Source organism: Anolis carolinensis, chromosome 2 (assembly GCF_035594765.1).
Source record: "Anolis carolinensis isolate JA03-04 chromosome 2, rAnoCar3.1.pri, whole genome shotgun sequence".
In the NCBI taxonomy this organism is placed as follows: domain Eukaryota; kingdom Metazoa; phylum Chordata; class Lepidosauria; order Squamata; family Dactyloidae; genus Anolis; species Anolis carolinensis.
In genome coordinates, this window is record NC_085842.1 from 264,281,660 (window position 1) to 264,308,968 (window position 27,309).

General features: G+C 36.4%; 1 protein-coding gene across 1 annotated transcript in view; it reads right to left on the minus strand.

The window, feature by feature from the left end:
• hsd17b4 (hydroxysteroid 17-beta dehydrogenase 4) overlaps positions 1 to 27,309 on the minus strand; it is a 73,567-nt gene that overhangs the window by 36,856 nt on the left and 9,402 nt on the right. The window contains exons 2-11 of the mRNA XM_008114047.3: positions 25,039 to 25,092; positions 17,734 to 17,841; positions 16,301 to 16,360; positions 14,908 to 14,929; positions 14,758 to 14,804; positions 14,563 to 14,647; positions 11,068 to 11,255; positions 7,251 to 7,342; positions 5,235 to 5,259; positions 4,061 to 4,189 (exon numbers count right to left, since the gene is read on the minus strand). Coding sequence (XP_008112254.2) covers positions 4,061 to 4,189; positions 5,235 to 5,259; positions 7,251 to 7,342; positions 11,068 to 11,255; positions 14,563 to 14,647; positions 14,758 to 14,804; positions 14,908 to 14,929; positions 16,301 to 16,360; positions 17,734 to 17,841; positions 25,039 to 25,092 — 810 coding nt within the window. The remainder of the gene's footprint in view (positions 1 to 4,060; positions 4,190 to 5,234; positions 5,260 to 7,250; positions 7,343 to 11,067; positions 11,256 to 14,562; positions 14,648 to 14,757; positions 14,805 to 14,907; positions 14,930 to 16,300; positions 16,361 to 17,733; positions 17,842 to 25,038; positions 25,093 to 27,309) is intronic.

The window sequence follows — 27,309 nt, forward strand, 5'->3', positions numbered from 1 at the left end:
ATGCTGCAATATCTTGGAACATTCAAACATGTAAAAAGGCCCCATAGTAAATACTTAAACATAGGCCATTCTACAGTCTCAGAAGCAAGACCAGTATTTTGGAAGAAAGAGAGAAGCCAGAAAGAATGATGGCTGAGCTCTAGTGATAAAAGTGCTGGAAGTCAAAGTAGGAAGACAGTAGTAAATTTTTAACAAGCATTCTCATTTTTTTAAATAAGCTGATATCATCATAACCTAATTTCTAGATGTAACAAATAATAATGATAGTGATAATGATAATGAACATCATCATCATCATCATCATCATCATCATCATCTCCAAGGAAGAAGATGAAACAATAGATCACATCCTCAGCTGCTGCAAGAAGATTGCACAGACTACAAGGAGAGACATAACACTGTTGCTCAGATGATTCATTGGAAATACCATCTGCCTGTGACAAAGAACTGGTGGGATCACAAGCCAGAAAAAGTTACAGAGAATGAACATGTCAAGCTACTCTGGGACTTCCGAATTCAGACAGACAGGGTTTTGGAGCACAATACTCCTGACCTCACGATCGTGTTAAAAAACAAAGTATGGGTTGTTGATGTTGCAATCCTAGGTGACAGCAGGAGTGAAGAGAAACAACTGGAAAAGCTGACATGATATGGGGATTTAAAGATCAAATTGCAAAGACTCTGGCACAAGCCAGTCAAGGTGGTCCCAGTGGTGATCAGCACACTGGGTGCAGTGCCTAAAGACCTTGGCCTGCACTTAAACACAATCTGCGCTGACAAAATTACCATCTGCCAGCTGCAGAAGGCCACCTTACTGGGATCTGCACGCATTATTCGCTGATACATCACACAGTCCTAGACACTTGGGAAGTGTCCGACGTGTGATCCAATACAACAGCCAGCAGAGTGTCTGCTGTGGACTCATCTTGTTGTGTTTCAAATAATAATAATAATAATAATAATGATAATAGGAAAAATTCAGCCGCTATCAGGACCTCAAGATTGAACTTCAAAGACTGTGGCAGAAACCAGTGGAGGTGGTCCCGGTGGTGATCGGCACACTGGGTGCCGTGCCAAAATATCTCGAAGTAGTCCTTGCCTAAGAAAACTCTGTGGAATTCATGTGATCACACACATACATATTTTTAACAAGTAATCATAAAATGAGTTCTACAGTATTGTATGCTGACAACTGTGTGGCATAGAAAACTTCATTCCCACTGGCAGCATTATATTTACAATATTTTAGCAATTCAGTTGGCCGAGTCATTCATGCTATGCAAGGTCACACTTTCAATATCTCCAGCCAAGACACTAAGGAAATTCGATTACATGAATTGTCTGAAATTTAAGTGCCTTGTGACAGTTATCAGCTTGGGCATTAACAGCTTGACAAGCAAGAATACCAATTCACCCACACTATAAGAGAAACAGTGCATTCTGCATATCTAAAGCAAGTGTCACTATGTTAAGTAAAGTTATTCAAATAGAATCTACTCTAACCAGAAGGAGAATTAACATATGAAGGACTGAGCCTGTCCTGGAAAACTCAGGTTCAAATCCTGACACACACTATGACTACAGTACTTGACACACTTACCTGGGAGTAAGCCCCATTGAAGTGAGAGGGGCCTTGCCTGTGAATAAGAGCAATCAATGCACTAGAGGACTCTTTCTCGCTTTCTTTCTTTAACAAGTGAACTTCAGGCTAAATTAGGTATTAAATATACTAGCATTGATAACTACTCTCTTTAATAGTGTATTGGGAAAAGATACAGTAATTCTATAGAAAGAAAACACAATGTTGTTATTTTCATTAGTAATCCTTAAGCCCAATTAAAGTCCAATTAAGGCCAGAGAAAGAAATCGCTTTTGAAAATGATATAATTCAAGTTCTGTAATAGTTAATCTAGAGTCAATGAAAATCAGACCACACATTCTGGGCCTAAATATCCATGCAGCATTATAAGACATACTTTACAGTTCTAATTCTAGGTCATCCTTGCAAATGATAGGTAAATGCTAACACTAATTGGTATTTTTGTGTAATTATATATGATGGTTTAGTATATAATAGCTTTTCACAGCATTAAATTACTTACATTAATGCTGGTAATAGTTTGTAATGAAATCTTTTGGGACAGCTTGAACTCGCAGATAGAAAGTAACACAGCTTTCATTTTTAATACGAATACTATAATTAGTTTTCCTTACTTAACAGTTCAGTGCCTTCGGGCATTAAGGAGAGGGGCTCTCTTACCAAGGGAAACTTTCTAATGTTATTACACTGAAAATTAAATGAATTAGTGTGTCAGATATGCGAGCCATTTTCCCTTCCTCTTTTGCTAATTCTTTCAGATGAGAGATTTATCAAAGGCTTTCCTGTCCAAATCACAGGAAGCATACTGCTAAATTTTTGACCAAGTAGAAAATGTAATTTCTTGGGTCCACTGTGCCTTACATGTTTATTAATATGTTAAAATATAGTCTTAACAAGCAATATATACAATTGTATGTATGCAAAATGTCTGCATACATTCACACAATATACATACACATATACATATATAGAGAGAGAGAGCATTAGACATTTTGTGTATCAGAACTTGTGGGTGAAATTTATTCTATCAGAATGCTAAAGGTGTACTTAGCATACATCATATTTATGGTCAGCTCTCTACTTCTCTTGTTTTAGGACCATAAGTTCCTTGTGGAAGTGAAAAACCACAAATAAAGAAATTGTTATTTTTTTCACCTGAAAGAACACCTCTTTAGGAATGTTTAGGTTTTCTAGTACTCCACACCTAGAGATTCTTAGAGAAAATCTATAAATAACCAAATCTGCAAACATCAAAACAGGAAATGTAGAGGGATAACTCTAGAAACTATTGTGAGTAATGCTCACAGCTGAAGTGGTAACACATATCAGTACTAGCTAACAGTAGTAGCACAACAAAACACATTATTAGTGTCTGTTTCTGGGGTTATCTGGGGCACTGATTCAGCAAACTGGTACCATTTTTGGAATCAGCAGATGAAATATACCCAGAAATAGGTCTAACATTTGAGGCACCATTTTGGGGTGGTGAAAAAACAGGATCTCAGTTGGCCTATTGTTTTTTAAAGGAATCAGTAAGGGAACAAATGCTTTGTGAAGCAACCAACGGAGGGGTTGGGAAAGCCAAAAAGAGCAGTAATTCAGCAAAATTTTCTCATCTTGGTAAAACCTCTTTTCCACCCCTCTAGCAATTAGCATGTATGTGTAAGCCTCATTTGTCAATACTGTAAAAAGGAAACAAGGCCTTCTTATTTTGGGGCAAGTTGTGTGGCATGAATATCATTTAAAAATATCTATTCACTGCACTGGATTGTTCCTGATTCCAAACACAGTCGGGGGTTAGATATATAATAACGCGTCAAGATTAGTCCTTAAATTCTGCTATCCTGAATATACTCCATTAGAAGATTGCTAAAAGTCATTTTTAACCACATAGGCAAAAAATGACTTGCTCTGGAAATATGCATCTTTTGTATAGCCTTTGATGAACACAATATTATGGAATTTGGTAGAGACAGTGGCCCATCACGTTATGCTCAAATTGGAACAAAAAGGGAAAAAATACCTTTGAAACATCCGATGTACCTACTGCTAAGTCAAAATTATACATTTTGGAAAACAACAGAGCATTTAACCAACATATTTTTTTAAAAATTTGAACCTTTCCATTGGTATGTCTTTAATTAGTTCAGTATAAATTCAACTGAGCTCCTAAGAGTCTCAGTGCCAAACTGCTCCTGTCCTTCAGAAAACAAAAAAGTTGAGCTACTACACTGTTTAAACAATCTAGGGTACTCCAGGGGAAAGGAGTTACAGATTCTTTCCTTGTATGCAGCACTCTAAGGCCTGACACTCCCAAGACCGCAATGTGATTCATGTTCCTTAACAATCTGGTTGATTACTTTTTAAAGAACAAAATAACAACAAGGACATTTTTCCTTCTTTGGAGAGAAGATTAGGAGAAGATTACAGAAAGTGTCATGAATTTAAACTCGCCTGTACCTTGGATAGTACGGGGGTGGTTCACATTATCAAAGTCACAGATCTTTTCCCATTTATTTTGTACATCCTCTGGTGTCATTGGATGGTTCTTCTGTCTGACAACACTGCCCAGGGATCGTTCCCAGCGTACTAAACAGGCAGCATAAAAAAGAAAGATTAATTGACAATTTTTAAAAGTGGTCACTAAGAAACTACATGATTCTTTCTGTTTACTGTTGCTATTAAATATCCGATTATCTCAAAAAGTTAGCTTCCAGGTTATTTCTATTTATTGATCTCTAGAATATAACTCATATTTTCATTTAAAAAAATCTCCCACCTTCTTACAAATCTACAATAAAACCAATCTAACAAATATAAAAATTGTGTCAATAATATTTTAAAAGGCTAAAAACATATTGATAATCCAAGAGCCTCAAGTTGACCAGAAGTCTGCTTCAGTAAGCAGAAACACTTCAAGTTTTCTAACATTTATCCGGTATTGTTTTGAAAATGATGAGCTTACAATAGCACAAAAAAGCAGTGTAGGTCTGTCTCAATTTCAAATAAAATCCAATTAAAGTTCACAACCCTCTGTTGCAGAGATAAGCAACATGTGGCTCATAGGCACCATAGAGGCCTGTCCACCTGTTTTTGTACGTTCAGACTCTTGCCAATAATCCCTACCAGAACTTTAAAAAAACAAATCCATAAGGAAAAACTGATTCTGTGGAAATCCTCCAACCATTATAAACACATTTTCAGTGGGGCTGCAGCCTGTGGTAGGTTTCAGAGGCAAAAACTGACCCCCTCCCCCAAAACATCCTTAAATTACCCAGCCCTACTGCATTGTCTTACTGACTGAAAAATGCAATGCCTTCGACAACAGAACACTCATCAAACACTTGAGAAGGCTGCTCAAATGGAGACTCCGAATAAATGTTTTATGTGCTTAACAATAATTGAAAATACCCGTACAATGTGCCACTGAAGGCCAATAGTGGCAGTCAATTTCTTTTGCTAACAACACCATGGCACTGCCGAGAGGATTGTCAAAAAGAAATTAACTCATTTATTTTGTATAGATCAGCAGAACTGTCAAGATATTTTTGAAAGGAAGTGGCCAAAATATCCAACAATCCATTTACACATATTGAAATGGCACATTTTGAGACAAGATATATAAAGGACTCACATTTTCCAATCCAGCCAGCTCCAACCTATAATATAAAATTTAAAAGTAAATAAAGTAAGTGATGATACAGTAAATTCTATTATAATTCAGCACAGGAGAAACCATCAACAGGGATGTTGCCTCTCATCAACATGTCCAACACTCGTAATTTGGCTTATTACATCTCAATCTTTTGCTTGGATACATGGCCCTTGGTTGCTCCTTTCTTCATTGTGAGAATGATCAAATCATGAAACATCTACTTAACCGAACTTCATCCTTTATGCACAAGTGAAAAATTATTATTACTGTTACGGAACAAATCTGGATGTTCTACCAGAGTCTGACACATAACCAGTTCGCTCCAAAGCCAGTAGCATTCTTTTCCAGTTCCTTTTCCACTCATTTTCCAGCTTTTCTTCTCTTCAAGGCAATCATAATCCTATGAGTAATTTGTATACTCAAATCTTACTGGTGATTTGGGAATTCTTGCCTCAAGTTTATTTTCTAAGTCTCATTTTCCTTCCAGAATATACTTTCACAGACTTCAGGGTTACCAAGAATCTGCTGATTTTCTACCTGTGAATAGTTCTTGGCATTATGGCTGCATAAATGATGCCATTCACCAAAATGTATCAAAATTAGAACAAAGGACAATGAAATGGCACCAAGAAGAGACTAAAGGTAATTTGCATATCCAGAGCAGTAGTCTGTAAGTCTATTAAAAACAATCAATTCCTAAGGATGAACTGAGTTGGAAAATAGATAGTGATTTATTTGCATCACTCTGGACTTCTGCTATCACAAATGAACTATGGTGTGCTTATTGAAGCAGAGTTGGGAAATTTTGTCAGAAAAAGACTGAACTTCAAATATTGACTTCACCTGATCCAGAATTTAACTATTTCCATACAACGTTATATAGGCAGACTTCCCAATTTACTTGGGTTAAGGGTACAGAACCTCAGTGAAAGTGGGAAAAAACCCCATACTTTTTTTACTTGAGAGAACATCTTTCTAGGAAATTCTAACACAACTCTAACTACTCTAACACAATTTTATCCATCAGCCTTATCCTCAAAACTGAATTACACCAGTCCGTCCACCCATGCCCTGTTATTTCAGATTTATTGGCTGGTTTGATGATTGTTTTATATTTTGTTATAATGTTCCTGTTTTATTCTGTTTTATGTTACTGTCTATGTACGTACTATGCACTATGTATGTACTTAGTATGTTATATATTATATTTTATCTATGTTGATTGGGCTCGTCCCCATGTAAGCCTCTCCGAGTCCCTTCAGAAAGATGGAGGCAGGGTACAAACAAAGTTATTATTATATTATTATAACTCTATTATCAATTTCCCCTAGAAGCTGACCACAGAATTGTACTGTGGAACTTAGAGAGTCCTACTGATTTTAATTGCTTTTAAAATAATGTATGTTTTAATAATTGATTTTAATTGTAATTTGTTATTTTTGGAATTATGTGTTGGCATCCAATTGTTGCCTGTTGTGAGTCCGCCCTGAGTCCCCTTCAGGGTGAGAAGGGAGGGGTATAAGTATAAGAAATGAATAAAATAAAATAAATATTGTCTCTAGGAAACTCTAGGTCTTATGACTTCCTGCTGGAGGAAATTGATGACAGTTGCACTGGAAGCCATAGAGATTCCTAGAATTAACACTTTGATCAAATATATGGATAATCAAATCCACAAAAGTCAAACCTGCATCTGTGTAGGGCTGCTTATGGATCGAGCTCCTTGCTTTTATTATCATTATACAGAAATCAGTGGAGAAAACAGCTGTTTCTGTCCACTTGTTTCAAATCAACAAGTCCAATTTTTTTGTCAGAAGCAATGGAATTAAAAATTGCATTTCAAAATATGTAGAACCAGCAAAATGTTACCTTGAGTTCACCAGTTATGCAAGGGTTGTATTTATGAGAGATCTCAAAGTTCTTGAGTACAAATTTGTAAATGGGGAAAAGTGTGATGAGATAAAATGTGGGTCAAAGCTAAAAAAGGATCATTACCTCAAACAGTCCGCTATTCTCTTGACAACTTTCATGACAAAGCCAAAGGACCAGAGGAGCCACATAGTCTGGCTTAAACGCATCCAGCATATCTAGGTGAGATGGAATTTAACATATAAGAAACTATGAATGCACATTTTGTCTACAACAGCAATTAATGAGGGCTTTCTTCTTCAAAATTAGTCACCAAGGTAAACAAAAAACAAAAAAAAGATGCTGGTACACACGGGGAAAATAAACATGGTAAACTGAGGTAAGGGTTTGGGATAAAACATATGTCGTGCAGAATGACTTTTGTAAGAACAACGTAGGATAAGAATATTCCTGTAACAATTGGAGGTCTAAGGAGAAAAACTGGCAGGGCATTCAATATTCATTTTAGTCATTTCTAGAAGTCTCTGGAATTATCTAAGTTGAGATAGGAGAAGATGTAAATGAGAACAATAAAAGCTATGGATGGGAAGATAATATCTGCACCCTCAATGGTAGGATCTCAGATTATGCAGGTAGACTAACTTGAGAATTACTTGCTCAACAGTATTGTTAACTGTGGCACCTACCACCCAGCTGATAACTTATCCCTTTTGCTAAAACCTCAGTTTAAAAGAATCCTGTGAATCAATTCAACTGATCCCACTATAATGAACATTATTTATATGGATAAGAAAGGACAGGAGACTTAGATCAGACTCTTAATTATTTAACATGTCTGCAGAGATCAAGAGCCTTCATGCGTCGCTTGAAGCTTTTCTCGAATGCCGAGAATCTTATTGTTAAAAAACAGCATATGCACAAACAAAACTCTCTCTCAAAAAAAAAACAAGGCTATACAGAAAACGCTTACTATTTTTATCAAAATCAAAATCAATTCATTGGTCTGTGGTTGCTCATACAATAATAAATTCTTCTTTCATTATCTGTACTGATCCTTGAAGAAGATGGAAACTGCTGAACCAGACTGCTTTGTGTTGATGTTTTTAATGTTTAAAACTGTTTTAATAGCTTAATTGCTTTTAAAATTTTGTTTGGTATAAATTTTAACTATGTTTATTTTAAGTATTGCAAGCCCACACTGGGAAAAAGGCAGAATATACTTATATAAATATAATCACAACAACAACACACATCTGATTGTTTTGAAGTGTTCGTCTATTTGTCATGTTTATTACCAGCCTTCAATCAAATTACAACTGAAATTAATGCCTAGATCTTCACCTGAAAAAGAAAGCATGTTTCTTGTGTCAAAAATTGTGTGTCTGTCCATCCATCCATCCACCCACAAGGGTTAACTGACTGTATGTACATTTAACATATGGTTATCTTTATTACTTTTGCTTCAAACATTAGTTTAATTTATTACTTCCTATTTGTGTTTATTCGTTGTTAAGTTTTAATGAGGGGTCCAGAAGCCCAGGACTGCTAGGAAACCAGAATTCAAATGCCCCTATTCAGCCATGTAAACTCCCTAGGTGGCCTTGGGCAAGTCAGACTACCTCACCTAAGAGGAGGTCAGTGGCAAATATCCTCTGAACAAATCCTGACAAAAAACCTCATGATAGGTTTGCTTTAGATTAACCATATGTCAAAAACTACTTGAAGGTAGACAGCAAGAAGCTACAAGTTATGTTGCTCTCTTTTGTTTTTTTGTGCCTACAAATCTGTTCCAGAGGACTGTGGGATCTCCATGACAGGTAGATTGGCAAGGGTGTGGGTATATATCTGTATGTAAAGAGGGACTCTTTGAGGGAAGAGAGAAGGAGAAAGTCTTGTACGAATTGACATCTTCTAATGTGACATTCATTTCTATCCACTCACTTAATCTTGTTATGAAAATTATGTAAAAAAAACACCAAAATAATGTTTATGGGAAAAGATGACTATCATGTGCGTATGTAGGTATGGGAAAGAAACTGCAAGTTTCAAAGTTGCTATATCCCACAAAGGCTTGCATTTCTCCCTAAGATTCAGAACAAAGGTCATGAACAGTAGAAAATCGATATCCAATTAAATGCACCATAACTGTAATCCCAAACAACTCAGGAGGGAACTCCCACACAATACATGCTGCAAGAGTCTTTTCTACTATTTCCAAAGCAGTTAACTCTGCTTGTTTCACATCTGAAAAGCTTTTACTCTTGTCTTCTGAAGCACCATGTAGCTATTAAACTGACACAGCTGATTCATAAAAAGCCTAGGTTGCTGCATTTCAGCACATACCTTCAAGGAAAGAATGAAAATCTGCAAAACACACCTGCAGAGTTCATATCATGAACTCAACAGAAGCATATCTGGATTTTTATGGTTACAATTTGGGTGAATTGCACATTTAAGAAGTACAAAATTATGTGTACCTTACACCAGGCTACATTTTCTATGTCATCCAAAACAGTCCAGTGTTCAAACAACATTACATATAAAACCAATAGCATAATTCAACTGGTTTGTATGCATCTCTGAAGCCATCTGAAAATGGTTGTGAAGATGTTTAGAGGACAGAGGAGTTTTAACACACAAGTGAGCCCGTTCCAATGTCACTGATATCAAACAACAAAGCAAAACTACATCCAATGGGAAGTAGTAGAATGGGAGATGCTTTACACATGAAATATTGGTCACAGAGTATTAATGGCTTTGTATGGAAGTAGGTAAAAAGTAAAGGTTTCCCCTGACGTTAAGTCCAGTCATGTCTGACTCTGGGGGTTGGTGCTCATCTCCATTTCTAAACTGAAGAGCCAGCATTGTCTGTAGACACCTCCAAGGTCATGTGGCCAGCATGACTGCATGGAGCGCCGTTACCTTCCCGCCGGAGCGGTACCTATTGATCTACTCACATTGGCATGTTTTCGAACTGCTAGGTTGGCAGAAGCTGGGGTTAACAGTGGGAGCTTCCCAGATTCAAACAACCAATCTTTCAGTCAGCAAGTTCAGCAGCTCAGTGCTTTAACACACTTTGCCACCGGGGCTCCTGTATAGAAGTAGGCAATATAAAATTCATACACGACAATCCAAACATTAAAAATAGAAAATTTCTCACACTTCTTCCACTGAGTCAACAAAACCATAATGTATGATCTTCAAAAATAGTATTTGGTTGTTCTTCTTGTATTATAGCAACATTTTCTCTTTAAACTTGAATAACTCGGTAATATGAAATAAGTTTCAGTTATAAAATTTCATTCTCTTTGAAGTTAAGGCAGATGTGACAACTTGTTGGGACTCAAATCCTGTCACCTCTAGTTAGTACAGGTGATGTAGAGGGAGCAGAAGTGTGATAACATCTAGAAGGTTACAAGTTACACCTTAAAATCTAGGAAGACTCAAGGGTTGCTAAACTCTCACTCAAAATTTCACATAGCCTTGAGATTCATCTAGACGGCATACTACTTCCACTGGGGAAAATCATCAACACATGATGGGAACAGCCAAACTACACTTTGTTTTCAAGAATACACTGATGAGTACATTTATTAATTATTATATCTATTAGCCATGGAAAGACCTATTCTCTACACACTATTCTATTTCATTCTTTCTTTATATTAGCTGAAGACTAGACAAAAGAAATCACTTTTTAACTTGCATTTGCCAATAGCAGCTGGTGCTGTGATAGATGGTACTACGAGCTTGAGGGATGGGGGAGAAAGGACAACATTTTACTCCTAGGTCCTAGAACGTTCTGCTCTCTCTTTTCAGTGATTTAATGAACAAACACATGTCTCTCTCTCAAAAAAGAAGATAATCCAGATGCAGAGAAGCAGCAGAGCAATTTCACTATACTAAATCTGCCATCTTACTAACAGTGCTTAAAATTGCTTACCTTGAGGCATAACAGTCTGGGTAAGCCTGGATCCTGCAGTGGGAGCAATGGTGTTACAATGGATGTTGTACTTCCTGCCTTCAATTGCAAGGGTGTTTGCGAGGCCTAAAAGACCAAGTTTGGCAGCACTGTAATTGGCCTGTCCAAAGTTTCCATATATTCCAGCAGCTGAGGAAGTCATAATTATTCTTGGAAAGAAAAAAAAACCCAATGAATCCATGTGTTAAAATAGAAAAGAAATAAAAGCTTTGGAAGGCAATATAAAAAGAATGTATCAAAAGCAAGAAAAATAAACACTCAGCTAAAGTCATTAACCTTTTCCTAAGTGACAAAGTGTTTCGCAGACATAATTAAAATGAGGATAACAAGAAGTCCTAATAAGTGACAAATGATTAGGGAGCATACTGTTCTCTGTATCTTTTTTCTTTGACTTTAGATTGGATTCACACTAAAGTGGCTGTTGAGGCCTGTTCTGAAGAGGAGGGGGACCTTTTGGTAATGGGGCCTAATACTCTTGAAATAGAGTCTGTGCCTCGGGGACAAAGTAATTCTTCTCGGGATGATGGGAATTGCTTCACAGACAGATCTGATTGTGGTGATGTGGTGTTTCACATCAAACGCAGCCAGAGGCTTGGCCTGACCCTGGGAATGATGCAAGGGAGGAGAGAGAGTCTGGGTTGTTGCCTATATCTCAGCGCCTTCAGTTAAGGAAAGATAACGCTAGGCAAAGGCAATTAAGGTTCTCATAGCCTCTAAAAGATAAACAAAATACAAGCTGGTAGATTGTTAATGTCCCCATGGAAACTAGTTGGTTTCTTACATCAGCATTCTGAGTTGTTCTTTGTGAGAGCAACTTTGCATTTTTAAGAGAAGATTATCCTGTTTTTGATGAGCTCCGGAATAAAAGATTTTGGACCTTGCTTTCATGTCATGTTTCCTGGTTTGGAATTCGAGATTCATGTTTTGGATATAGTTCTGTGGGTTTCTGGATTACTTTCTATAGAGATCTGTGTGGTTTGCTGCATCAAGAATATTATGATTGTAACCTGCATTTTGGAATGTTCCTTGAGACCAGTATTTGGAATGTATTCATGCTTCTGCCTTTTATGTATACTTTGAAGAGACTTGTTACTTTAGAATGTATTTTTGAACTTTTTCTATATTACACTTCTATTTACAATAAACTTTCTCAATTGACTGCTGCCTTGTTGGCTAAGTGATATGTTGGATGCAGAGGTGTCAGATCCATGGCTGGGCTGCATCAGTGGCAATGATTCAGGCATATACAGTACTTAAGAGGTTACAATTACCACCAACAGCAACTACATGATAATCTTATTTCTGTGGATGGCTAATGTTTAACTTTGTACAATCAATTCATCTGTAAAATTATGGGAAATCACTGATAACAAAGGATTTTCCCCCAAAATACAAAGGTTTCAGAATGACAGTAGCAAAAAATCCAGGGAGAAAATGTCTTGTGCTGAACAATTCGGAACTTGCAAATTGCTAAAGCAAAAGTAATATACTGTAAGTTGAAATCAATGGTCATCAAAATAACATGGAGTCATCTAAAAATGGGCATCAGCAGCATGAACATTCAGCAAATATTTTAACTCTTACATGATGTAAATTATGCTTTTTAAAAATACATTCCACATCAGGCAAATGACTGGGTGTAAATAATGACAGGAATGTGGCAAAATGAAAAGATGCTTCTTTTTCTTTCTTTTTTTTTTGAAAACATATTGAAGGTAGGATAAAACTTAAGGGAATATGGATGCTTGGCTTTAAAACCATAAAACACTCTCAGTCTATAATCAGAACATGCCAGAGACATTGGAAAACATAAATATATTGCAGCCAAATCTAAGGATATTTTAAAATGTTTACAGATATTTTTAACAAAAGGTGTTTTCATAGCACATTCTAAGGTTTGTCGGAAACTATTCAGAATGATATACAAAGTTGGAGTAAGTTGTAGATCAAATCCCAGCTTATACCATAAACTCAATAGTTAGCCTTGAGCATGTCACTCACTTGCAGACTTAATTCCTTCCTATCATCTACAATATTTTATGAAATAATTTATTACTTTTAAAAATATTATCACTGTTTTTATTATATCTTATTAAATTTACTGTCTTCAAACATTGTAATAGTGCAAACTATGGCAAGTAGATATCTAATTATGTCCCAGTGTAATGTTTTTGATACTCCTATTTCTGAGCTCTATGTAGCCTATCATAATTGGTTGCTCAGAGTGAAAATAAAATTCATGTAAGGATTACAACTAGATAAAGCATGTGTAGCAAGATGTTGTTCCTGTTGTTTTGATTAGTAATATTATTTATATTTTATTAGTTATAAATTATTACTGGGAGGGATAGCTAACACTCCAGAAGACAGGAGCAGAATTCAAAACGATCTTGACAGACTAGACAGATGGGCCGAAACTAACAAAATGAAGTTCAACAGGGACAAATGCAAGATACTTCACTTTGGCAGAAAAAATGGAAATCAAAGATACAGAATGGGGGACGCCTGGCTTGACAGCAGTGTGTGCGAAAAAGACCTTGGAGTCGTCGTGGACAACAAGTTAAACATGAGCCAACAATGTGATGCGGCAGCTAAAAAAGCCAACGGGATTCTGGCCTGCATCAATAGGGGTATAGCGTCTAGATCCAGGGAAGTCATGCTCCCCCTCTATTCTGCCTTGGTCAGACCACACCTGGAATACTGTGTCCAATTTTGGGCACCGCAGTTGAAGGGAGATGTTGACAAGCTGGAAAGGGTCCAGAGGAGGGCGACTAAAATGATTAAGGGTCTGGAGAACAAGCCCTATGAGGTGCAGCTTAAAGAGCTGGGCATGTTTAGCCTGCAGAGGAGAAGGCTGAGAGGAGACATGATAGCCATGTACAAATACGTGCAGGGAAGTCATAGGGAAGAGGGAGCAAGCTTGTTTTCTGCTGCCCTGCAGACTAGGACACGGAACAATGGCTTCAAACTACAGGAAAGGAGATTCCACTTGAACATCAGGAAGAACTTCCTCACTGTGAGAGCTGTTCAACAGTGGAACTCTCTCCCCCGGGCCATGGTGGAGGCTCCTTCTTTGGAGGCTTTTAAGCAGAGGCTGGATGGCCATCTGTCGGGGGTGCTTTGAATGCAATTTCCTGCTTCTTAGCAGGGGGTTGGACTGGATGGCCCATGAGGTCTCTTCCAACTCTACTATTCTATGATTCTATGATTCTATTATTGTTGCTTAAGAACAACCATTTCAGAATTATGAGTGATGTGAACCATCTTAGGTTTTGTAGTTTTATAAAAAGAAATAAAGGTACACAAATCTTAAAATAACATTAAATGAAAGTATTGGAAGCTTTGCAAAAGCAGATATTGATACAGCGTAACTAAAAAATACTTTTTCTCTTACCGATCTTGAAATAATCATACATAAATATACAACATATCCAGTGGCCAACTAAATGCATTTACCTTCCAAATTTCTGGTTTTTCATGTGGTTCCATGCAGCTCGGGTTACAAGGAAGGAGCCCCTCAGATGCACTTTGTGAATAATATCTAGAAATAATTTGAGGAGTTGGATACATATGTTTCTTGAAGAATTACATATATGACATTTGCAAATGCAATTTAGGCATAAAATGCTGATTTTAATTTTATCAACTCACCCCAGTCTTCGTCACTGATCCTAACAAATGAACGGTCCCTCAGTATCCTAAATAGAAGAAAAGGAATCAAAATAATTATGAAGAATAAAGGGTCATAACATCATAGAATTGTGGATGGAAAGAAAAAACTTTATGTTCACATCTACTTACCCAGCATTATTGATCAGAATATCTGCAAAATAAAGGTTAAAAATTGTTTTATGTGTACATAAATACAAGCACACTTGTTCTGGCATGTATGGTTATGTTTATTATTATTTTATTTGTGATTAATTTAAAATTAACAAAGCTGTTGGACAAGCCAGGTCACTGCTTAGAAGGTTGGTTTTCAGAAGAATAAGCATAATGACATGCTCAAGGCAACAATAACACAGCCCAGCAAAAACATTCTTGGTGTCTTGGTTTTTATTTATTTATTTATTTATTTATAAGCACAAATACATGCTAATGAATGCCATGCTAACCATTTGCTACCATATGGTATATATTTTATTATAACTGATGGCCATTGCCTGTGTGTCCATAACTTTGACAGAGGAGCTGTAGATAATGACTCTAAGAAGTTTGCTGCTATCCCTCTGGACAAACTTCATACACAAACAATAGCGGAATCCAATTTATATGCTGGTGGGGAGTTTGTTCTCAGGACACATGACAGCAAATATGACACCATGATGTTGAGACATTATTTGCTCTTGGACTGCAATCTTCATCATGGGTTGGTGGAGGCTACAGTCCAAGAATATGTGAAGAACCACTTCCACAATCTCTACTCTATTTTACTGGCTGCTAGGGTTAAACAAAATGATGCCACATACAACATAATACCACAAAATGTTGACACATGTAGGCTATATTAGTAAAGATCCCATATAATTAAATTACAATTCTGTTATTACTATGGGATATGATGTTTCCATTCACACCATAAATCATAAACATTAAAGTTTCCCATAACTGCTAATTCACAAATGCTTTTGACTAATGTTGGTTAATCCAACATTTTAAAGAGCTCTTTTATCATATCAGAAGTGACTTGTGAACGTATTAGGTGTTAATACTATCTGACATTTTACAATTTCTAATAAGATACATTTGCTACTGAAATAAAGAAGATACAGAAAATCAATCAGAACAAACTTACTCCACAATCCATTTTGAATCCTGTTATGTATCTTTCTTATCTGTGTCTATACTCAATAAATTTATTTCTTTACAAAATGATGTTGATGAATATGGACTGTAAAATATTTTAATAACCAACACTTTGTGAATAAGTGTGATTTGGCAAAACCATTTGTTCACTGCTAACCTACTGAGAGCAATTTTCTCCAAAAAGGGATTTTGTTAATTAAATGATGTAAATAAAGCTAATCCTTTTTGGTGGCAAAACCACTTCTAGACATTAACGTGTATTTTAATGGAATAATAGAATGCTAGTGAAAGCATGACCAGGACAAGTGCTCCCCCAACACCTAGGCCTCCTCCATATTATATTAGTCACTATTGGTCTACATTAAACCACAATTTTTTGAAAGCGTACCTATCCTCCCAAACGCATCCAGTGCTGTCTGAACAAGCTTCTCACCAGCTTCCACTGAATCTATAGAAAAAAATTGAAAACGTGGTTATATGAATGTCACAAATTTAAGTTTAAGTGTGCTGCAAAACAGGAAAACACCAACATGACTTTATTAACATTGAGAAATATTACCTCTCAAGGTAAATATCAGGTGGATTAAACTTGATATCTTTATTTAACAGTGATAAGGTGGGACATTTCATCTTGGCTCTTGATGGGAAAAGAAAGAAAGTAATGGCTGTCCATTCTTTCTTCAGGTTGTTATACACCAAAGGAAGTGAGACAAACCACAAAGGCAGTCCTTCCAACTTAAGAGCTTTCATTTTTCAACTGCAAGTCAGAATTTGGGAAAACAATGTCTGGCATGTATCATGAGAATCAGGGTGGATCTACACTTTAGAATTAATGCAGATTGACACCAACTGAATTGCCATGACTCAATGCTATGGAATCCAAGGGTTTGTAGTCTGGTGAGGCAACAGCACTTTTTGACACACTAAAGGCCCTCCAAAATTATCATTCCCATGATTTCATAACAAAGCAGTTAAAGTGGCATCAAACTGCATTATTTTCTAAAATGTGGCTGCATTCCAGTTGAGAAAAAAATGGGGGAGGGGGAAGGGTATCACCAATGCTTCCTCACGAAAGCATGCCAGGATTGTTGAGTGGGGAGATAGGGTAATAATGCTCTATATAATTTCTGTGTCAGTGATGCACTATTCCATCAAGAACAGAGCCTTTTGTATTTGTTGTCTCAGAGAGTTCCTCCATATTAGTCTGTATTCCATTAAGACCACTGGCAAAAGTCATTGGGAGGTTTGGAGTGAAGGGTCAACAATAGCTTGGTAGGGCCAAACTATTGTTGGCATCTCCAACCTGTTGCTCTTTCCCACATAACACACTTCATACGCTTGAACATTGCTGGTTTAACAAATTGCTGGATGAGGGTGAACAAGATGGAATTAAAATCTGACGATACTTGCTGTTAGTCAACACAAAGTTTGGTTTAGAAATCAATTAATTCCAGAAGGAGCTATACTTGCAAATGAAGAATCAAAGTAATTAAACCATTATACACATCAACTATTTACTGCATTCTTCCAAACTAAATAAGGAAGTAAAATATACTTAAACCATAGGGAATAATACTGTATAAGGGCAAATTGGATTAATGCTTCAGTTCAGAGAGCAGAATGATTTCCAATCAAATTCTACTAAAAGAAACTTTTAGCTACAGAATACTCAGTCAAGATTAGTCTTGATTCCACTTTTCATAATGATTTTACATGGTTTTTGCAAAGAGCTACATCAGTTTAATTACTCATGGTCAGATATCCAAATGTGTACAAGTTGTATCACCCTTTAGCTGTGAGGAGAGGAAGTGAGAAACATACCGTAATTAGCCACTGCTTTTCCACCTTTGGCCCTTATTTCATCCACAACTTTGTCGGCAGCTGAAGAGTTCTTTCCAATACCTTTAATGTCAGCCCCGAGATCATTCACTGTGTAACAAATGGGAAAGGTATATTAGGACCTGTATTTGAAAGTGAATGGATACAAGAAGCTCTCAGCTTCTGAAAGTCATTTTTCCTGTGCAGAAGACAATGGAAATAGCAGGAGGCACAGGACTAGGGTATTTCTCCTCCCAGATCATTTACTTCATTTGATTTAAGAATATTTAAATGTCTGTAGAAACCACTGTATTTCAAAATTAACATTTCCAGCCTATATGCCTTTTTGCTGCCAGGTGGCTTTAAAAACTAAGGACCATAAATACTTCAGAAAAAAAATATAAACCTAAATTTGGAATCATTGGAGTAATGACAAAAGCTTCAAGACAAATGAAAGTATTTTGCGATATGCGGATTACAACTTGGCAGTTCTTGTAAGAAATAAATATAGTTGGTAAGAGCCCTAATATTCTGGATGTAAATACTTTTTTTGTGCAGCCTTCTCCCCAGTGTCACTTTATGTTCAGGCAGAAGTGATAATGTTATTTTCATCGTTACAATCCAGTGCTTTTAAAAGGTAAGAAACAAGGTTCATTTGCACATTTGCAGCCATACATCAAAAGCTATCTGCCATCTCAAAGCATGCAGATAATCCAGAAGAAGATGATGCAAAGCAACTCATTGGCAAGAACAGGTCAAAAAGGAAAAACAAATTGCAGCTATAGTTCTTCCTCGGTAAAGCAGCACTGCCCTCATGTGGAGAAACTGGAGAGTGAGTTTAAATCTTTAGCTCTGCAATTCACTCATTCATCTAGAACAATGAAATATGTTATTTTTAAGTGTCCATAAAATTATTCTAAAATACACCTAAAGTGAGGAACATCATAAAATCAATTTTCATATTCAGAGGGCTTGAGGATTAATTTAAAGCAATTTTTCTATGTCAAATAATGTGGCTTAAGTGATATGTTATGGAGTGTATGTGTTGGAATAACCAGAATAAAACTTGTGATATGAGATATATATATATATATATACAGTAGAGTCTCACTTATCCAACATAAACGGGCTGGCAGAATGTTGGATAAGCGAATATGTTGGATAATAAGGAGGCATTAAGGAAAAGCCTATTAAACATCAAATTAGGTTATGATTTTACAAATTAAGCACCAAAACATCACGTTATACAACAAATTTGACAGAAGAAGTAGTTCAATACACAGTAATGCTATGTAGTAATTACTGTATTTACGAATTTAGCACCAAAATATCACGATATATTGAAAACACTGACTTCAAAAATGCGTTGGATAATCCAGAACGTTGGATAAGCGAGTGTTGGATAAGTGAGACTCTACTGTATATCTTCTTCTATCTATCTATCTATCTATCTATCTATCTATCTATCTATCTATCTATCTATCTCCTATATAATATATAATTATTTAAAAGAGTGATGGAATCATGGCAGCGGACAAAACAACAAAACTAAACACCTCACAACCTCGAAAATTGACAGCACAACCCCTCATCTACGCCTCTAGGTTGATACAACAAAAAGAAAAGAAAAATAAAGTCTCTTAGCAACCCACTCAGCCCAGGGGACAGGCACTTAGGCCTGTTCCCCACTGCCTCTAAAATACAGATTATCAGATTTGAAGTGGATTATATGGCAGTGTAGACTCAAGGCCAGGGGTCCTCAAACTTTTAAAGCAGAGTCCACAACCCTTCAGACTGTGGACGGGCCGAATTATCATTTGAAAAAAAACCCGAACAAATTCTTATGCACACTGCACATGTCTTATTTGTAGTGCAAGAACAATACAATATTTAAAAATGAAAACAATTGTAACCAACATAAACCTATCAGGATTTCAATGCGAAGTGTGGGCCTGCTTCTGGCCAATGAGATAGTCAAGTTAATTAGGATTGTTGTTGTTGTTTGCCTTCAAGTCATTTCAGACTTTGGGCGAGCCTAAGTTTAAAATTATTTATTTATTCATTTGCTACATTTATTTACTACATTTATATCCCGCCCTTCTCACCCCGAAGGGGACTCAGAGCAGCTGTATGTACATACAATATATTATTAGCACAGCACAATATTAGCATTATATATTACTATATTGAACTATACCACTATACTGTAATATTATATGTAATATATAACATATTATTATTATTATTATTATTATTATTATTATTATTATTATATGGTATTATTATTAGTATTATATTGTATAACATTATAATATTATTATAAATATTATATGTATATACAATATATTATATTATTTAAAATGATATAAAATATTATATTATAAAACTGAGGGCGGGGGCCAGGTAAATGACCTTGGAGGGCCGCATCCGGCCTCCGGGCCTTAGTATGGGGACTCCTGCTCAAGGCCCTTCCACACAGCTATATAACCCATTTATAATCTTATATTATCTGCTTTGAACTGGATTATCTTGACTCCACACTGCCATATAATCCACTTCAGTGTGCATTTTATCCAGCTGTGTAGAAGGGGCCTCATATAATACAGTTCTAAGCAGATAATAGAAGATTATAAATATACAGTAGAGTCTCACTTATCCAACATAAACAGGCCGGCAGAAGGTTGGTTAAGTGAATATGTTGGATAATAAGAAGGGATTCAGGAAAAGCCGATTAAACATCAAATTAGGTAATCATTATACAAATTAAGCATCAAAACATCATGTTATACAACAAATTTGACAGAAAAAGTAGTTCCATGTGCAGTAATGCTATGTAGTAATTACTATATTTACAAATTTACCACCAAAATATCACAATGAATTTAAAACACTGACTACAAAAACACTGACTACTAAAAGGCAGACTGTGTTGGATAATCCAGAACACTGGATAAGCGAATGTTGGATAAGTGAGATTCTACTGCAACATGAAATAATTACTGTGGTAGAATAATAAAAGGTAAAGGTTTTCCCCTGACGTTAAGTCCAGTCATGTCTGACTATGGGGGTTGGTGCTCATCTCCATTTCTAAGCCGAAGAGCCGGCTTTTAATGCAGTTCGCCACCGGGGCGAATAATACAGAACAATATAATCTCTAAAACCAGGACAGTAAATAAAGAGCAACACTCTGAAAGCAGGGAAATTGGGAATTCCACAAAGGAAACAATCAGGGCCAGCTAACACCTCCCAAGAAAGGATTCTTCCAGAAAGGAAGCTCAGAAGGGAGAGAAGCAGTGTGTATTACCAAAGTCATTATTATTATTATTATTATTATTATTATTATTATTATTATTATTATTATTACTACTACTACTACTACTACTATTGTGTTGCTGTGAACCGTGAAAATGAATACAATCTGGCTCCAAGTATTCAAAAACACTAAAATCAGAATATATAAAAATTACTGTGGTATAATAAAACAAAACAATACAATCTCTAAAATCTGAACACTAAATAAAGAACAACACTCTGAAAACAGGGGAATTCCACACAGGAAACAATCAGGGCCAGCTAACACCTCCCAACAAAGTATTCCCATCACCAAAGTCTGGCAAATTCTCTGTTTTCTGAGGGCCACAGACAGTAGATGCACATAAAATATCGCAAACAACAACACTCTGAAAACAAGGGAATTCCAGACAGGAAACAATCAGGGCCAGCTAACACCTCCCAACAAAAAATTCACTCAGGGAGGAAACAGCCAGGCTTTAAAGCTGCAAGGCCATTACATGCTAATCATTTTCCCTAATTGCAGCATTCATACCCTGTTTCCCCTAAAATAAGACATCCTCAGAAAATAAGACCAAGTAGAGGTTTTGCTAAATTGCTAAATATAAGGCTTCCTCCAAAAGTAAGACCTAGCAAAGTTTTTATTTGGAAGCATGCCCGCCGAACAGAACACCAGAGCATGCAGGATCGGTAAATGTACATACCATAAAGTGTTGTACATGGAAATATTGGTAGTAACAAGAAATTCTTGATAGGATTCACAGCTTGTCTGGTAATGCTGGTTTATGATGACAACTACTGTACAGTATATAATAAATGTTCATTTTTTGTTCAAAAATAAATGTGAATTCTTCTTCATGGAAAAATAAGACATCCCCTGAAAATAAGACCTAGAGCATCTTTGGGAGCAAAAATTAATATAAGACACGGTCTTGTTTTCAGGAAAACACAGTACTTGCCTCCAACAGACAAAAAAAAATCAAAAATATTGTATATCCACAACCTTAAGGAAATACTATCCCCTGATGGCGCAGCGTGTTAAAGCGCTGAGCTGCTGAATTTCTGGACTGAAAGGTCGCAGGTTTGAATTGGAGGAGCGGAGAGAGCCCCCACTGTTAGCCCCAGCTTCTGCCAACCCTAAAGTTCAAAAACATGCAAATGAGAGTAGATCAATAGGCTCCGGCAGGAAGGTAACGGCGGCAACGTGGAGAGGGAAAGCGACAGAGCTAGCCCTCCAGGATTCCCCAAGGGAAAGAAGCCCTCCGGGGTGAGCCCATGGTGCCCTCCCTGACACCCCGGTGCCACAAGGGACAATGCGTAGCTGCAGGAAGAAGTGACCAACTGGTTGATGATGCAAGCAGGAGAATTTCATGAGGAAGGAATTGCCAAGCTCATTCATCGCTATGATAAGTACCTAAATTTGAATGGGGACTATGTTTAAAAGTAGTATTTAAGTGTGGCTTTCAACTGCATATAATAAATATTTTTTCCTATACTTTGTTTATTTTAAATTCCAAAACGTAATCTACTTTCTGGATAACCCTCATAGATTAATGGATCACACATTGCCATACAGTTCTGTAGAGGTATTTTTAATGTGTTCATGGCTGGACATTTTTGGGAGATTTTGTTGTTTTTGCTTTTTATGAGTATTTTAGAGAAAACCAGAGGATAAATTAAATTGATTAGGCTGTTCCATTAACCTTCTGGTTTTTCTCCCGATAGTGTCTCTAGAATAAGACACCACAAACTGATGAGAGTGATGCTAATTTTTTTTTTTAAAAAAAACCTTCTTTATAAAGTTTAAGATGGATAGAGAAGTGAGTGGGATTAGAAGGTGGAAAATGAGCACCAATACTAAGTGGCATAGACCTTCATTTTCATTTGATAAATCAAAATTTCTAGTCTAGCATTCAGAAGATGGTTTATAGGAAAGACAGCAAGCAGAATCACATGCAATTGACAAGCTACACTGACGACCTCTAACAAGAGTAGGTGGTACATGCATTTCCGATCTCAACAGAAAATACCAGATAAATTTTTAGAAATAAAGAACTCCATTGCCTAGGATGCTGGTTGAATGTTAAAGTGGGTTTCAGAGGTTGGATGAAGAATGGAACATAGCAATGATATTGCAGTTACACATTTGAGCTCAGCTACTGCATTTTAGCACATTTTGAAGACTAAACTAGAAAAAAGAAAAAAATGTGTTTCAACTTCCTTTAACTTTTTTATAAAATAAAAACCAGCAGATCAAACATTTGAAAAAGCTAAAATGAAAAGAACCCACATGGACTCATTTTTTCAGGATTGTTTTTCATGTAGGTGCTCTGTTTAAATAGTCTGTGTCTTAGGGGCCACTGAAGCTGATACAGAGAACACTACAAAGAAAATTCTGACTGCAGCAGAAGCTTTAGAAGATGAAAAGGACACTTTCAGAGAGCAGTCTATATTTCCAAATATAAAAATATGTGTGAAGTTTTTGTATTCGTGTTTTCCTTACATACTGTCTGCCTTCTGTCTGAAAGGCTCTAGTAAAACAGTGGACCCCCCAGACTTTCTGCATAGCAGGGGGTGGATTGCATGGACCTTGTGGTCTCTTCCAATTCTATAATTTTATTATTCTGTTCTGTTCTGAGACTAATTTGCATCAACCATTGCTTGAAGTCTTCCTGGTCAAAGTCATGGAAGATGGGAGTTGTTGTCCAACAAGATTTGGAAGAATACTGATTCCCTAACTATAATGGGCAAGAATATGATGAATACAAAAATAGCCGATCTTGGTTAATTTTTTAGCGAAATTTACAACTCCGTTCTCAGCTATTTAAATATCTAAAACCACACATTCTCCATGGTCTCACATATGTACATGCAACAATTTGGTGACTGAAAATGTCATTAAAATTATAATCCACAAACCAGAAACATTTAGAAGATTCAACATCTTTCAAGAATTATCTGGAAGAAATTTTGACATGATCAAACTTAATGTCTTGCATGCATAAATTGTGAAACTACCTTGCTTCATTAATATAGTTATTTTGTTTATCAAATACAGTATGCATCTGCAAGATGAAATTGAATGCTTCGCCTTGATTTTCACATTTCAAAGGTGCTCCGTGACTGAAAAAGCTTGAGAACCTCTGCATTAGTGCAACAGAACCTTCTCCTTTCCACACTAACGTGCCTGGAAATTTACTTTGGAAAGTTTTCAGCTCTGAGGGAGTGTACTTTAAGGATGTACAGGGAAAGAGGAACAATTTCCACTCCAACTATTAATCATGGAAGTAGTTCTTTCAGCTGAATGATATGATAAAAACAAATCTTTAGACCACCTCTTATCCATTTCTAAGATATAACAGGATGCTGCAAATCAGCTGCTTGGCATTATGAATTATTAAATGGAACTATTAATATCCTACTAAAACATTTCCGACATTATGTTTTGTCATCTTTATACATTCTTGTTAATATTAAAGTTCAAAATGCTATCTGAAAATAACTGAAGAAATAGCTTGAAACTCTATGCAGAACTCCTAAAATTACTATTTTAATATACCATTTCATTTCAAAATATTCATTTTAAAGCATCAGATGAAGCTGCTGCTACCCATGGAGACTAGCTACCACCGAAAACACATGCAGATATAAAGATATAAAGATTTCTGACTTTTTACACAGGTTTGTGTGTCTTATTCTAGGCTGTGTCATGTCACCAAATTATTTTTGTTTTCAGAAAACATTCAGCTGCCCACCATTAAAATTAGCACTGTTATTTTCATAAATAGGTGTACTTGTGGACATGACAATGTCCTATTAAAACAGAAAATCCTAAGCATTACTTCTGAGTTTGGTATTAAAGGAGGTCAGAGACATTTCAGTGCAAAGGAAGCTCAAGGCTGGACTCTGAAAAATAAGATATATAGTAATTCTTAAAAAGTGCAAAAGTTAACAAGCTGCAGTAATCAAGGAAAAGTTGGGAAGGCAAAGCAGAAGATTAAAAAGTTAAGAACTCACCAACTACAGATGCTCCTCTTTCTGCAAAAGCCAGTGCATATGCTCGTCCAAGACCTAGAATGGATTAAAAATAAGACCAGTTACAATATCAACATTATAAAAGCATTCAGGTTTAGGGATGGAAAAATACCAGTACTCATGAAAGGGCTTTTTTCTCTGAACTGCAGTTTACAAAACAGTCATCCAGCAAGACCATTGATCAGAGAATTGTAGTTGACAGAAGAAACTGTCCCAAACTCTGGAATATATAGAACGCAAGTGAAAAATTTATTCCCAAGCTAATCAAAAGTCATGAATATCCATAAAATATGGAAACTGATGTAGAAGACCAGAAACAGATGCCCAAAGCCAAGATAACTGGTATCCCAGGCTTACGGGGTGATACAAGAAAAGCCTTCACCGCAGTCACTAATTGCTTAAGTCCTGCCATTTGCACACAGATCTCTTAAAAAAACTGCACAAGTGAACTATGCAATGGAGAAGATATATAATTTATGATTGCATGATGAGCAAAGTGAAAACAAACTTTGATTAATCTATTACATTTCAAGTTAATATAATAACCTGCAAGTTTAAGTTTAATATCAGTGAGCATTTGAGAATATGCCTCTGTCATGAAGAATATGACACAGAGCAGTGGAGAGAGAACATACTTTTTGTTCTGAATACAAATTCCTCAGAAAGTAACAGAGTGTGTGTTTCAATTCAAGCCACCACACTTTAGAAAGTATGTCAGCTTCAACCATTGAAGTAACAAATTTAGATTGCTTCATTGACTGTTTAAGCATTTATACACCCACATGTCATTCTGTACCGAAGGAAAACCTTTGTTTGCTGAGGACTGTCTAACATGTTCTAACACCCGCACAAAGCAATCCAGTCTTGATATCATACACTATCTCAAACCTTGACCCCATGGACAATTTAGCTACAAAAGCAATTATGTGGGTAGAGATTTGACAATACTCGATACAAGCTTTTAAAACTTGTAAAAGGACAGAACTTGGTAGTGTATGTTTTTCCCATACAAAAAAGGGGTTTCAAACGAACTGAATGGAGAACTTGGTTAAGCAAAAGTGGTTTCATATAAATTCAGAATAGTGTTTCCACAACAATGCACAGTATTCTTTTGTGCTAATTTACAAAATCACTGTTGAAGGTCTGTTTTTTCTCCCATAGGAACAACAACTAGACATTTTTTGTGAAAAGAATCAATGCCCCATTTTTCAATTAGCAATTACAATGTGATTTTGATGACTTTTACTCTGATACTAGCTTTGCCCGGCCACGCATTGCTGTGGCTTATGGGAATCATTTGTTGGCCAGGTGGAATAGCAGTAAATAGCCTTGAAGCCTCAAAGCCTGGCCATTTTCTTCTTATGGGAATCCTTGTTTGGTGAGCTGGAATTCAATGAATAGTCTCGGTGCAGCAGGTATGAATGCTGCAATTAGTCACCTTGATTAGCATGTAATGGCCTTGCGGCTTCAAATCCTGGCTGCTTGCTCCCTGGGGGAAAGGAACAATCTATCTATCTATCTACCTCTCTCCCTCCTGCAGTTTACGTTGTTCTCTCGCCGTGGACGCTTTCTCCTGAAGGGTAAAGGGCACGGAAAGGAAAGGAAGTGACATGTGAGGTGCCTGGGATGCCTTGGCCACTTCTAATCCCCACTTGAACAGCTGTCAAGGTTGCCAGCCGCAAGCCCCACACACCACCGGAACGGTTTTTAAAGTTCCGTTAGGCTTCACACGCTGCTGCGTCAGCCTCTGAGTAACTTTTTTTCAATGGGGGGCGGATGCTCTTCACGTGCGCAGATAGCAGTATTGTTTTTGGGGTTTTTTTTGTTATTTCTACTTTATATTTTTTTGTTTTTTTAATTGAAAAACACAGAATGGATGACTATGTCTTTTTTGCCAAATTTGGTGTGATTTGGTCATGTAGTTTTATTGTTTAAGTTAAGGGAAAAACGAACATTACATTTATATATATATATATATATATATATATATATATAAGAATATTTGGATATTTTACAACTTACACTTATCTGTATTCCAATTATTTGTTAGCTTCCCTTCAAAATGTTATATAAATCATAATTTAGTCTTAATAGGAACAATGAATTTACTAACTTGCTTATTTAACCATATTTGATCTAATGATGTCAAAGCAGTATACAACAATATACAACTTCATTGTTCTGAGGGATAAAATACATTGAGAAGAGTTGAAAAAGTAAGTAAGCCACCCCTCCAAATCTTCAGATTTCACT